The 14,391-nt window shown below is 40.5% G+C and overlaps 1 protein-coding gene across 6 annotated transcripts in view; it reads left to right on the top strand.

Moving 5' to 3' along the window:
• Positions 1-534: 534 nt before the first annotated feature.
• The window catches only part of AEBP2 (AE binding protein 2), an 87,039-nt gene continuing 73,182 nt past the window's right edge, over positions 535-14,391 (top strand). For 2 of the 6 annotated variants that reach the window (XR_012155729.2, XR_012155726.2), the window contains exon 1: positions 535-1,255. Coding sequence is in view for 4 of the 6 variants with exons in the window: in XM_073318726.2 (XP_073174827.2) it covers positions 711-1,255 (545 nt within the window). In the remaining 2 variants the exon portion in view is untranslated. The remainder of the gene's footprint in view (positions 1,256-14,391) is intronic. The other 4 variants (XM_073318726.2, XM_073318705.2, XM_073318678.2 and 1 more) reach the window with 4 other exon arrangements.

The raw sequence follows: 14,391 nt of genomic DNA, 5'->3' as shown, positions 1-14,391 counted from the left end.
CTCTGGCGGAAGCATCACCACCTCCTTTTGGCAGAGCTGTGCTGCCATCTTCCCAACGCCACGGGGCACCCCGCGTCCACACGGTGGGGCAAGGGAGCGCGGTGCTACGAGTGGGATGGATTTGCACAAGCACTCGAAGAAGTGAGAAAAGTTACTTCTCTGAGCGGGCCGGGAGCTTGGGGCGATTCGTTACCCGCCTCCGTGGCACGACCCACCCTCCGTGCCGGCTCCCCCGCCAGCGCCTGGAGGGGGCAGGGGGAAGGAGGGTCCCCGTTTGATCTGGAGGGGCCTGACTGGAAGAGTCAACGGTGCGAAGCCCGGAGCCCTGACTCCTGCCCCAAGCACTGACGGCCTCCCAGCCTCGCGTCCCCCTCAGAGCTAGCAGCTGCCCCCGGCCTCCCACTGCCTTGCCTTCCCTCCCGCCTCAGAGCTGCCCCCCGCGCATTTGGTTCTGCCCATTCTCTCCCCCCCCCCCGCGCGCATTTGGTTCGGCCCGCTCCCAAGCCGCCTCGTGTCCTCGATTCCCTTCCCGGCGCCGCGGGCGCTAACCTCCCAGCTCGGTGTTTTGTCCCCGGGCGGGTTCCGTAGCGCGTGCGGCGGCCCCTCCCCTCTGCGGCTCGCTCGCTTGCTCGCTCGGCTGCGCGATTGTGCGGGCGAGAGGCGGCGGCGGAGGGAGCGAGTGACACAGGAGGCAGCAGCTCGGCGGCGCCATGGCGGCCGCTCTCAGCGACATGGCGGAGCCGGAGGGGCTGTTTCCCGGCGAGGCGGCGGCGGGGGCCGAGGAGGAGGAGGAGGCGGCCGGGGCGGCGGCGGCGGAGTCCGAGGCGCTGCTGCTGCTGAGCGGCGAGGCCGAGAGCATGTCGGAGCCGAGCCCGGAGAGCGCCAGCCAGGCCGGGGACGGGGAGGACGAGGAGGAGGAGGAGGAGGGCGGCGAGGAGAGCAGCCTGGTGGGGAGCAGCAGCACCAGCAGCGGCTGCTGCAGCGACGCGACCCGCTCGCCCAGCCCCGGCGGCAGCAGCGAGGCCGACGCTAAGGAGGAGCCCAAGGGCCCCCGGGGCAGTCAGGAGGACGGGCTGGGCCGCGGCGGCAGCAGCAGCAGCAGCGTGTCCAGCGGCGGAGACGAAGGCTACGGTACCGGCGGAGGGGACGGCAGCAGCGGCAGCAGCAGCTGCAGCGCCACGTCGGGGGGCCGGCGGGGCAGCCTGGAGATGTCCTCGGACGGGGAGCCCCTGAGCCGGATGGACTCGGAGGACAGGTCAGTGCGGCCCCCGCGCCTCGGCGGGCTGGGGCCGGCCACGGCCCTGCGGTCGCTTCCCGCTCAACCCGTTCGGGGATTTGGGGGGGGACGTCGGCCCTGCAGCTCTTCCCTCAGCCGGGGGAGGCCGCCAGGGAGGCTGGGGCAGGTTCAGCCTTGAGAAGCCTCGTGAGATGGGGGCCCTGAGACGCCATCTCCGGGGCCTCCTGCACACACCGGCCTTGGGAAATCACCTCCCCCAGCCCAGAGACACACACCGCCCGCACACGGAGCCAGCCCCAACCCCAAACCACCGCCACCCACACTCCTGCCCCTGGCCATCTCCCAGCCAGGGGCAGCGGGCAGCTGGTGCAGGAAGAAGGGATGGGTGGGGATTGTCATTCCTAGAACCGAGAACAAGGGCTAGGAGCCACCAGGCGGGTTGTGTTTTCTTCGTGTACTTACCCAGCAGAAGGAAGAGAGGTCTGGATACTTTTATTTGCATATTGAGCTTTTGCATGGTTAGTGCTCTCTCCTGAATGAGTCTGCTCTTACCAGCCTTAATGAAAAAAAAGTTGCCGACTTCTGTACTTTCAGAAATCTACTTTGCCCTTAGGCCTTCATTTTCTTCCTGAAGGTTTTATTTCCCATAAAAAATCTGTCGTCAGGTGAGAGTGGAGTTCTTGAGGTATAGAAATCGTTAACTGGCTGTTTTGAGAGCCACTCGATTTGGTTCCTTCTAATTTGATGTGCAGGTCAGTGTTTAAATAGTAAAGTTTAACGACTGTTTTCCTGGGATGCCAATGTCTCTTTTATAAAACAGTGTCAAGTGCCTTTGTAGTTGTATTTTGTGTTAAAATGCAATCAGCATGACCTAAAGTTCAAAGATGAAGTGTTAAAGGTGTTGGTGTATTTTACCTATACCAGTGCAGGTGTTTGTGTATTACAGAGAGAACATAAAAAAGCAACCTGTCTGTAACTATAGAGGGGGGATTTTAGTTTACTTGACCAGCATAGGTTGTTATCTGGTATGTGGAAAGGCCTTGTTATGTACCAGCCTTTTCTCTGACCATAAAATAGTTTTCTTTGTTTAAAACAAATACAGATTAATAATCAGTGTAGTTGACAGACAAGGTAGGTGAGGTAATATTGTTTATTGGGCCAGCTTCTGTTGGTGTAGTTGTCATCTTTAGGATGTTTTGTAAGGATTAAAATTGAATAGAATATGTATATAATTGAATCCAATAAAAGATAAACATATGATTCCTATATATGAAATATTTCTTTTACACTAAGTTTTTAGTTAATTCCTTCTTGCAAATGAGCAATGAACTAAGTGTGCAGTAGTGAATATAATTACAAAATACTGTTTTTGATGTGATTCAAGCTGTTCAAAAACATGTGCTGTACCAAGTAACTCTCTTGTTTTTGTGTGCTAGCATTTAATTAACAATCAAACTAAATGATAGGACAAATAAATAGAATAAGAAATTATGTTAAATTATTTACTTGTCACTTTACTCGTCCAACTCTATTCTAGATCTGGTTAATATTGAGTTTTAAAATGGTTTAAGGAATTCTGTAACTTTGATAATAAATAGTGCTTTGTGTTCTGAACATATCTAGTAGATCATTGCCCATTATGATTTTTACATAAATGTGTTTCTAGTTTTGCTTCCATTAAATGGAGAAATCTAGTTAATATATTCATGTAGAGGAACAAATGCCAAAACAGTCAGGTTCTTAGTACCTTTTGAAAAATTACTTATTTAGGTTTGCAAATGGGCTGTTTTATCACTCCTAACATTGTATGATAGTGTGGGAAGAAAAAAACTTTAATGTCTAGTTGGACAAAAAGTTTAAAATACATTCAGATATTGGAGAAATGTAACAGATGAGATTGATGTCAGTATATTTGAGTATTGACAACCCCAAATGTTCAAAAACCCTGAATCAGTCTCCCTCCTCCCTCCCTCCAAATCATAGAATTGGCTTGAAAATCATGATGATTTAAAAAACTATACATTTGGGGTGCTTTGTATTTGCCAACTGTATCATGTGCCTTTAGTGTGCACTGGGATCATGTTTTCATACCTTTCTCCACTGTTGAATGCTAAAAACTTCTTTTAAATGAAATGACATGAAATCTGGGAGTTGGAGCTTTAAAAAGAACACCAGAAATTGCTAGATGTTGCAATAAAATTGTGAGGATTGGCAATACTGATTTTTTTTTTTTGTATTTTAATCTAATATAAACCCCTTCATGTGTTTGAGTTACTATCTCAGGGTCTTATAGATACTGGAACACAGATGAGAGCTAGGTAGCACGGTGAGAGTGAGACTCAACCCAGATAATTAGCTGGGTTAGGGGAGTAGTGGAAAGAAATGGTGGAGTTTCTCTTGTGCGTTTTATTTTCTGTATAATAGAATTCATCGTTTTCCTCTACCCTTCTTATGTTCATGCTTCGCAAGAAAGTTTGAAAACTTTTTTTTTGGATCCATGCCTTGTTACGTGTTTGCCTCTAGATTGTAGTATTAATGATGTCTACATGGGAATACACCTTAAAATCATTTGGAAAGTGCAACTATAGCATTCTGCTTATTGACTGGTGTATCTTGTAGAGAACTTTACACCAATGCTCTGTGATCTTCACTGACTACCTGTTAATCCTGAGTGAAGGCTAAGGCTCTGGTTTTCACCTATGATGCTCTGAGGGGCTTGAATTAATAGCCCCCTTGTTTAAAGGAGGAAGGGGTTAGTGGAAGGGCACTGTTGGTGAGGGATCCTTTGCTAAGATCTGCCACAGCCTAGGTCTGGTAACATTAAGATTACCATTCAAGGCTTGTTTTCCCATACTTTTTCTTTGAAGGTTTGAATGGGTGCGAGGGAGTTGTGAGAGGGTCAGAATTTCAGGTGAGTGTTAGCATTCTGATTAGTTCAAAGTGTCTGGATTTTATTACTGTTGTCTACAATAATAGAAAAATGCCCAAGTAGTTGCTTTGCTTACCTTTTGGCAGAGAACAATTGTATGTGCTAGTATGAAAGTATTCTAAAATAATCTCTAATATATGGATGGTCTTAGTTAAGATTTTCATATTTAAATGAAATCTTTCTCCTTCTAAGAAGCAGTAAGTACATAGTTTATTTATAGAATATGTTTCCAGGATTGTCACCTGTCTGTATGTCATGCTGAAGCCTGGAATATCTGAGGCAGTGTGAAGAAATGGAAACACTTACATGCATGGTTTGCGACCCTTTTTTTCAGAATATCACCACATTCAATTACTGCTGAGATTCACCGTATACTACCATCCAGTTTCTAAGTTTTCAGCCATTTTGACTTTATGAATTACGCTTGTATGACAGCAAAGCATGTATCTGAGTCTAAGACTGTTGTGATATCTGTGGTAACTCAGCCAATCACCACCCTCATTCTACAGCTAATTTGCATGTAGCAATTTCGTTGGCTGCGTGAGGGCAACTGCATGGTGGATTACTTGGACCAACTGCCACGTCCATGTAACACAAAATACTCCAAACACATATAGTCCCTCACCTGCACAACTCTCCCGGTACAGTAACTCACAGTAAGCCCAAACACAACCCCTTACCACAACAAGTACCCCTCATTTGCCACCTGCACAAATCAACACAAAACACACACTCTAGCCTACCCTGACTTATGCTTACCATTAACTTGAGCGGCAAATCAAGGTCATCACAAATAAAGATTATTCATCTGTTATTACTGATTTTCATACTTGATGAAACCCTGAGGGTCAAAATTTTTTATTTCCTACAGCAAAAGTCAGAAAATTTTAAATGTTAGAAATACTGTGTAGAAAATAGACACTTTGACATTGAGGCTGAATTTGACTCAAAGGATTTTACCCATTTACTCCCAAATGGGAAATACTGTCCTGAAAGTAACGCATATGCACCACTTGTTTCTTAGAAAAATAGGCCTGTTTATCCAATTAATAAATTGCCATGTATGAGAACTTTTTTCATCTTTAAGTATTTCTAGTGGTTGACTTTCAGTGCCACTAATGTTTGAGAAGTTGTAAGTCAACACTGACTTGCTGATATCAATCTTAAAAAAACCTCTTAAGCTGATACTCCTAAAGGATGAAATAGACAGCTAGTAAATGAGTCACCCTGGGTATGTCTTCTCTGGGTATGGGCTTTTACTTGGTTGTTGTCCCTAACCTCACTCCCATCCCCCCACACAAACTTCTGACCTTAGTTTGGTTCTGTCAGCTAGTTGGCTTGTCTGGGGCCATAGGCTAACGCCTGGGTGCGGCATTCAGTTGGACTGATATCCCATTTCAGTGAAGATGCAGGCCAAACCATTCAGGAGCTGATTGTCCTCCAGTGCCTCCTACAATTTCCCTGTGTACACAGAAGGACACACAAGTTCTCCCACAAAGAAAAGGAGTACTTGTGGCACCTTAGAGACTAACCAATTTATTTGAGCATGAGCTTTCGTGAGCTACAGCTCACTTCATCGGATGCATGCCATGGAAACTGCTGCAGTTTCCACGGCATGCATCTGATGAAGTGAGCTGTAGCTCACGAAAGCTCATGCTCAAATAAATTGGTTAGTCTCTAAGGTGCCACAAGTACTCCTTTTCTTTTTGCGAATACAGACTAACACGGCTGTTACTCTGAAAGTTCTCCCACAATTCACTTCAAAAGATTGAGTGGCTCAGCTTAGTGCAGTACAAAGAACCATGGGATATGCCTGCAGAAGTACAAGCAGCACTCATGGGTGAGGACAGCACCAGTGTGTACCCAGTAACTTGGGTATGACTGTGGAGTGTGGCTACTCATACCCAGGTGCTTACACTAGAGTGCTGATTACCCAGGTTAACTCTGGGGCAAAGACATACTTCACAGTATTCTGAAGGTAGCAGGGAAGGTGATTTTTAGACAAATGCATTTCAGAAATTATTTTTCAAGGGTTAACTTTTAAACCGTAGATGAAATTGTTCCTTCCTAAATTATTACTTTCAAAATGAGAATGTGGTAGCACTAGAAATGAAAATCCTGATTTCCTTATTTTGTCTGATTTGAAATGGGGATCTCCTTAATCTTTAGTTGTGTGTGCTTCCTTTTTTTTTTTTTTTTTTTTGGTTAGCTCATTAGACCTCCTAAATGCCTAGTGTCAAGATTGCCCATATTTGACCTACTTTTTTTTAAACTGTGAGTTGTAAAACTTAGTCATCTTCTAAATTGACTACTTTGGAGTGACATTTGTGACCGTATTATGAATTATAAGTGTGACATTTATGAAGGCGAACAGCAATCTAAAATGCAATAAAAAGGCAGGAGGTACTAGTGCAGATGCTTCATTTCTGTGATGTGTTCATGTGACCAGATTGCAAAATGCTTCAGGCCTCTTTTTAGGTATGCATTCTCATTTGTGAAGGCTGCACATCCTATCCAGGAAGTGAAGATCATCCATTTTGCACCTACAACAGGGTGCTTAAGCAGATGGAATTTAATAGAATTTGTTCTAGTTCTTACGTAATACTGACAAACCACGGTTGACAATTGGCTATACAAGCTGTTATTTACTGTTCAAGGATTCTGCTGAAAATAACTTTTACCATTGGTTCTTTAAAAGGTGTTCCTGACACCTTTTTGCAGTTGCTTTGAGATTCAAAAGTAATACATGGAACGGGAAAAATAAAGTCTAAGTTCTTGTTCCCATAATGTTATGTTCAAGTCTTTATGTCACTGGAAAAAATGTTTATTGGAAGATCAGACTGCCCAGATGTTTTATAGGAAGGCTAGTAACATCCCTTGCTATAAAATCTGCTGCTAGTTTTAATTAAGCATGGATAACATAAAGGCTTTTTCTGGACTAGTTGAAAGAACTTGATCACCTGTACTGAACGTTAACATAGGATTATTGCAGGGATATCTAAAAATTATCTAGAATCTGAGTTTAGTGCTCTTGCCACCCAATGAAACAAATGAGTGATATCATTAATTTTACATAAATTGTATAATTCACACACACATAGTTGGGATTCATGATAAAAATACTGGCCTTCATTTCCAGATTTTAATCACACACCTACAAACTAAATTTGTTAGATACTCCAGGGGGTTAAGGATTTTTAAATATTTTTGAGTTTTCAGATATCTCAAACTGCTTCCTTTTGAACTTTCAGTGGGCTTAGTCGTTAATGTCAAGTGCTTTTGTCATGTATATCTAGAGTATAAGCAGCATGTTCAAAGAAATTGTTTAGAAAGAATGTTATAAAACCATTCTGTATTTCACTTGTTAGTTTACAGTGCACAGAGATGTAGTGTTCTAAATTCTCAGCAGCAAATTATGACTTTATAAAACTGGCAAATATGTCCCATTTCATGAAGTTGGTGTAAAGCATCCTGCCACTTCCTACTCAAGACTTCGATGGCCAGTTCTTGCTTAGCTTTTCTTTTATGCCGATAGGATGCAAAAAGATGAGTCCTGAGACTTGTAATTTCAAAGTTTAATTTTCTGTATAGGACTCTCTTTGTGCTAGCATTTAAGATCCTATGGGTATGTTTACACAGGGATAAAACACCTGTGGCTGTCTGGGTGTGGGCTTGTGGGGCTCAGGCTCCAGGGCTAAAAAAATGTGTAGCTGCTTGGGCTGGAGCCTAAACTCTGGGACCCTGGGAGGGTAGAAGGTCCCAGAGCGGGGGCGGTTGGATGGGGCGGAGGTTCTGGGGCGGTCGGGGAACCGGGGAGAGTTGGATAGGGTGTGGGAATCCCGGGCTGCCTGTCGGGGGCAGGGGTGTGGATAGGTTGGGGCAGTCAGGGTATAGGGAGCAGGGTAGGGGGTTTGATGGGGGGTGGGGGTCGGTTTGGGGAGGGGGGTCCCAGGAGGGGGCAGTCGGGGGATGGAAAGTGGGAGGGGGCAAACGGGCGGGGGCCAGGCTGTTTGGGGGGCACAGCCTTCCCTACCTGGCCCTCCATACAGTTTCGCACCCCGTTGTGGCCCTCAGGCCAAAAAGTTTGCCCACCCTGATCTAAACAGTGATTTTTAGCTCCATGAGCCTGAGCCTTGTGAGCCAGGTTTAGCTGACATAGCCTACCTGCGGCTGTGCCATGGGTAGTTTATCCCATGGCACATGTAGCCGTACCCTAAATCTTTTTCTGAACTTTATTGTTTGGTTAGTTTCACTGGGCAACTTCTCCAACTGTAAGTTCTGAATGGCATATGTAAAAATACCCTGTGTATTGGTAATGAAATGGAATCCATGCTGACCGAGTTTGGCTGCCAGATGTGTTGTCAGCCTATTGAATGTTGTCCAACACTTGACTGTCTAAATACTGTGGTTGATACAAAGGGGGCCAAGACTATTTAAGAAGCTTGTTCGGGTATTAGCCATTTTAAAAAATCCAAATTACTGGCAGTTACCATGAATTTCCTTTATAACTTGGATATATTTAGCCAAATAAGGACATAAGGTAGTGGATCTGTGATTAATGTTACCGTCCCAAGACCGAGGGCTTGGTTATCTGTTGCTCTTTTTAGTCTGCTCCTGCGGTGTAAAGGGGGCTTAAACACAGTGGGGCAGATCCTTAGCTGGTATAAATTGTCATAGGGATCATTGAAGTGGATTTTGGGGGAGGGATAGCTCAGTGGTTTGAGCATTGGCCTGCTAAACCCAGGGTTGTGAGTTCAATCCTTGAGGGGGCCATTTAGGGATCAGGGCAAAAATTGGGGATTGGTCCTGCTTTGAGCGGGGGGTTGGACTAGATGACCTCCTGAGGTCCCTTCCAACCCTGATATTCTATGATTCTATGATTCTCTCTATTGTAGAGTTGCTAGACTGTATCTGCACTGGCTACCTGGACACAGAGGCCAGGCCACGTGTGTGTTGAAATGAGGGAGCAATTCCAAGAGAAAAGAAGAGGTGGGATCAGAGTGCACTAGACACTGGTTATTCTATGCTTCACACAGCCCACAGAATATATTTAATTCATGAATTAATTTTCTTGATTTTCTTTAAGATGTACGTATTGCTTTATACAATTTTTGGCTCTTTTAAAAGGGAACAAGGAAAGGAAATGTCAAAGTGAACAAGCAGTTGTACAAAAAAAGTGTGATATGTTAATTGGGCTGCCGTGGAAACTTGTAATAAAAATTTGAAGATTTTGTAACTTTCAGATAAATTTAACTATAGTGATCTAGTCAGTCTCTCAATTCTAGAAATTGATCAAATAATCACTTGTCAGAAACGCAGACTAAGAAGTTTTCAGAAAACTAAAATTGAAATCTAGATGCATTATAATGTATAAAAATAAGTACTGAGCAATAATAATTAACTATTAGTGATTGGTATTCAAGAATTGTAAATTCAAAAAAATCTAATAGCTTAAGGCCATAAAAACGTAAAACTTTGCTTATCTTTTTGCACTATGAGAGCAGAAAAATTAAGCATTTTTCTGTTGAAATTCCTTACTTTTGTCAAGTATTAGCAAATTTCTTTGTTATTTTATCTGTTAAGATTTGTGTGAAGAGTTGCAGGATGGATTTGATTTAAATCAAATAGATTTAAATCATGATTTAACTCACTAGTCAGGAAGACTTGATTTAATCATGGATTTCTACATAAAAGTGCATTCTTGTTGGTTTTTATAACCTTAATACATATTCTTCACGACTCAGATAGATGTAGGTTTCATTTTTAAAGTGATTTATTTTGAAAACTTTTCAGAGTAGTTTTACAGCTATATCAGAAAACGAATGATTGTTTGGTTATTTCATTTACCAAAGGTAATTGAAGCAGATATTTATGAAGTCATTGGGAGATGAACTATCTGCAATTCAGCAGGTTAATCATTAATATTTGGAGGATTTTCTTGCCATGCTGTATTAGGAGGAGAACATCACCGGACGGACATTTAAATTGTTTTATTTAACTAAAACAAAAAAGTTATGTATTCTGGATTTTTTTCTTCTACAGCAAACAACATAATATTTTAACAAAACAAGCATAGGGATTTTTTAATTTAAACATTCAAGGTTTTTAAAATCAGGGTTTTTGTAAAAATTGTTTTTAACTAAAATAGTTAAATGAAATATTTAAAAAAACAAAAATTAAATGGACTATGTCAGCCAGGTCAACATGAGAAAATTAAAATATTGGCTTCTGCAGGTAACTGTCATCTTCACCTTCATTTGCCTGTTTGTTCATAATCTGGAAAAGAAAAACGAGCTTTCCTGCTTTTTCAGGTCCCAAATGATTTCTCAATTTTGAATGAATTAGTCCAACGGAAGAAAATATTATTTCTACACTGGCAGAGGACGCTACTGCTGTTAAAAGTGAGATCACTTCAACAGTCTCTGAATCCAAGTGCTTAAGTGACTTCCACCAGTTTGCTGATGGTGACTTTCTTTAAAACATCTTCAGCAAACACATATTTCTCCAATTGTTCTTATTCTCAAACTGGGTCTCTTTTACGGCGTGCTGCCATTATAGGTTTTCCCTTCGAGTGAGAGAATGGTATGGTAGATCTGAAATCAATGAAGCCTACACTCAGAAAGACCTCAAGCCTTCTGGAATATGCTGCTCAAATAGTTTCACTTTTGTTTCTGCTGCCTGTCCCTCCCTTCTCACATTTATCTCCAGACTACTTCTCCTTGTCCAAATCTATTCCACCCCCAACAATCTTCTGTTCATTGAACTTTTTGAAACTTTGCACTTTTAGAGAGAGGTAAGGCATTGACTCTGTGTACACAAATTTGCAGGGTGACAAATAGGGTTGAGGTCTGTTATTTCTCACCTTTATATATTATTTATTTAAAAACATTTTTGCTGTTAACAAGGATGTTCTCTCTGGAGAGACAAATCCACGGTTTAAGAACTGCAAAACTAAGCATCTCTGATGGTATTTTCTAGACTGAGCACTGAGTCCCATTGGGTAGATAGAAAGATTAACCTAAATAAGCTATACAGAAGCCCCTGGGATCACATAAGATTGGGTGCCTAATCCATGAACTATTGGAAGTCATTTACAAAACTTTTAGTAAACATTACATGAATATATTGTCTCATACTATAGAATTAGAATTTATAATCCCTATTCCATGATGAGATATCTTTGAGCTATAATGTATCTTAATTAAAACTATCTTCAGATAGGTTTTTTCCTCAAAAAGCATTTTATCAAAAAAATCTGATTTAAATAAAAATAATCTGATTTTTTTTTAAATCATTGATTTTTATTCACCCTGAAGAGTTGTACTTAATGTGTGCAGTGCCTAGTGCAATGGGGATCTGACCTCAGTTGTGGCCCCTAGATGTCACTGAACTACAAATAATTAATAATTCACACAGTGCAATAGTTTAAAGTTTTATCAATAATTTCCATTTTTAAATCAGATTGGTACTTTAGGAATAGCAATTACATACCTACCATTGGAATAGGCACATACTGTAGTTATCTATTAAAAGGATACAGTAGAACCTCAGAGCTAGAAACACCTCAGGAATGGAGGTTGTTCATAATCCTGGTATGAACTCTGAACAAAACATTATGGTGGTTTTTTCAAAAGTTTACTGCTGAACATTAAGTTAGTACAGCTTTGAAACTTTACTATGCAGAAAAAAAATGGTGCTTTTCCTTTATTTTTTTAGTAGTTTACATTTAACGCAGTATTGTACTGCATTTGCTTTTTTTCTCCTCTCCTGCTGCTGCCTGATTATGTACTTCCAGTTCCACAGGAAGTGTGTGGTTGACTGGTCAGTTCGTAACTCTGGTGTTCGTAACTTTGAGGTTCTACTGTACCATCAGCTCCTGTCTTTGTTTTTTGCCTACTTTTAAATGACACTTAAGAGACTATAGCTGAAAGATTAGAGAGAATATTGGTTTTCTTTGTGCATTTGGCAGCACTTTGCATATAGTCAGTGTAATGGCTTTTCCTGTTTAGTGTGTTTCCTCAGTTTTGTGGATCTTACATATAGCAACAGGGAAGAATACTGAAACCACAGAAGTTTGCAGGAATACTCAAGTAGGTGTAGTACCTGAAACTATTTTAAACTTTTCTTAAAGTTGACTGTTTTTCATGTTGATGGTATCCCTTTAAATAGAAATAATGGTTTCTTAAATATTTGACTGGCATTCTAGAAATACTGTTCAAATGTAGAATAATTTGTTGTTTCCACAACATGTTAATTGTCTGAATAAAGCTATACATATTTAGCTGTTTAATCTTTCCTCTTAAATTCAGTCTCCTCCAAAAACCCCTGGCCATTTGTTTCTGTTCCCTGAACTCCCAGGAAAACAGACAAGTTGAAGGTAATGTAAACCTCAAATTCATGGTGTCTTTGCACCAGAGCCATCTACAGACGCTTTTCTTGATCCATGTGATAATTTTGCGTATGTTGGCCAAAACTGTGGTCAGAGTGGGAAAAACTGATTATTTGAAAATACATATAAAATATAAAGGATTTTTTTTATTTAAAGTGAATACAGGTTTATTTAGGAAAAAAACAATTTAAAATTAAATTTGAAATCCACAGACTTTAAGGCCTAAACTTCTTATAATCTACTGAAATCATTTAAACCAAATACAAAAAATATTAAGTAGTACATGTTTTCTGCTAAGTTTAAAGAATATCGTACTACTGAACTGGTAGAAGTCACTGGCTGAGCACCTGGAACCAGAGTTTGCTGAAGTGCTAAATCAGTTTTGACAGCAGTAATTTCTTCTGCAGGTTCAGAGAGAATGTTTTCTTCATTTTAGTATTCAACTAGTTAAGTTCAATGACTGGTGCTTAAGAAACAAGTTTGAGGTTGAAAAGGCAAGAAAGTGTGTTTTCCTCTTTCAATTTATGAATAAAATCTAGGTATGAGAGAATCGGATCTACAGGTTCTAAAATCTTGTAGGACATTGTGTCCAGAAAAAATTAGTTCTCTTCATAACTACAGATAATACTTCCTTTGTTTAATAAATCAGTAAGTTTTAAATGCAAAACATGCTCTGATAAACTTTTTTCTTATGTATCTAACTCATTTAAGTAGTTTTATTCAATAAAAAATTAAAATGCTGTTTGTCCTTTTTAATTGAATTTCCATGCAGATGAGCTTGACATAAATTTTTACTTGTGATTTAAGTATCATCTAGTAAATAAGAAATGCATCATTCACCATTTTCTAACATAATAAAAAATGTAAGAATCTGAATAAATGTAAGTTAAGCTAAATAATTGCTTAAATGTGTTGAGGCATAGTCTAATTAAGAAAAAGAAGCACCAAATTTAATGTGAAGGCTATATTTAGTTTTCATCATGTTTTAATAACAAAAGAGGATCAGCCTTTTTTACCTTTTTTTTTTTTTTTTTGAGGAAAGTAAAAAGTTTTAATGCAAAACATGATTAAAATAGATGATCTAAGTCAAGGTTTTCCTACTTGCTAATTTAAATCATGATTAAACTTGGTAATTTAAATCACTCTGATTTAAATCCAGCCACTGTGACTCCATTATCGTGTGTGTGAGAGAGACCTTGCATGCTTGTTTAACTTGCGTCTGCATTCTTGCTGCTGTATCTGTTTCACTATAACTGCTTTCCTGTTTTCGCTTTCCTGTTAATTTATTATTTGCATTATAGTAACACCTTGGGACCCCAAACAAGATCAGGGTCCCACTGTGTTATCTGCTCTACAAACTCATAATAAGAGTTCTTGCGTTGAAGATCTTACTGTGTACACAGTCAGGATAGACAAAGCATAAAGGCACAGAGAGGTGGTGATTCAGAATATCTTTTATTTTGTTTTCTGTCCATGTTTCTTACCTCTCTACGTCCCTTCATCTTATTTCTCTTGTCCTCACTGATTTTTGTAAATCCTCCCAATGTAATGTTAACAAACTTTAGTAAAATGATGTTTCTAGGGGTTAAGAAATGTGTGGCGTACCCCATCTAGATAGTTTCACAATTATCTACTTCTAAAAAGTACTTTTTAAAACAAGATTCAGTGCTGGCATGGCAACTCACTTTTAAAATTATCTCTAATTGATATGTATCTATTCATTTTCCACTGTTGATTTCTCAGCATTCAAATTACATTATAAAAATATATATAGTTGATTCTTATGTTTATTTTTGATAGGCTTTCCAGTTACAAACTTTCTTGTTTATTTCACAT

This window comes from Lepidochelys kempii, chromosome 1 (assembly GCF_965140285.1).
Source record: "Lepidochelys kempii isolate rLepKem1 chromosome 1, rLepKem1.hap1, whole genome shotgun sequence".
Classification (NCBI taxonomy): domain Eukaryota; kingdom Metazoa; phylum Chordata; order Testudines; family Cheloniidae; genus Lepidochelys; species Lepidochelys kempii.
Note: the sequence above shows the minus strand (reverse complement) of the source record. Positions and strands in the feature narration are given on the sequence as shown.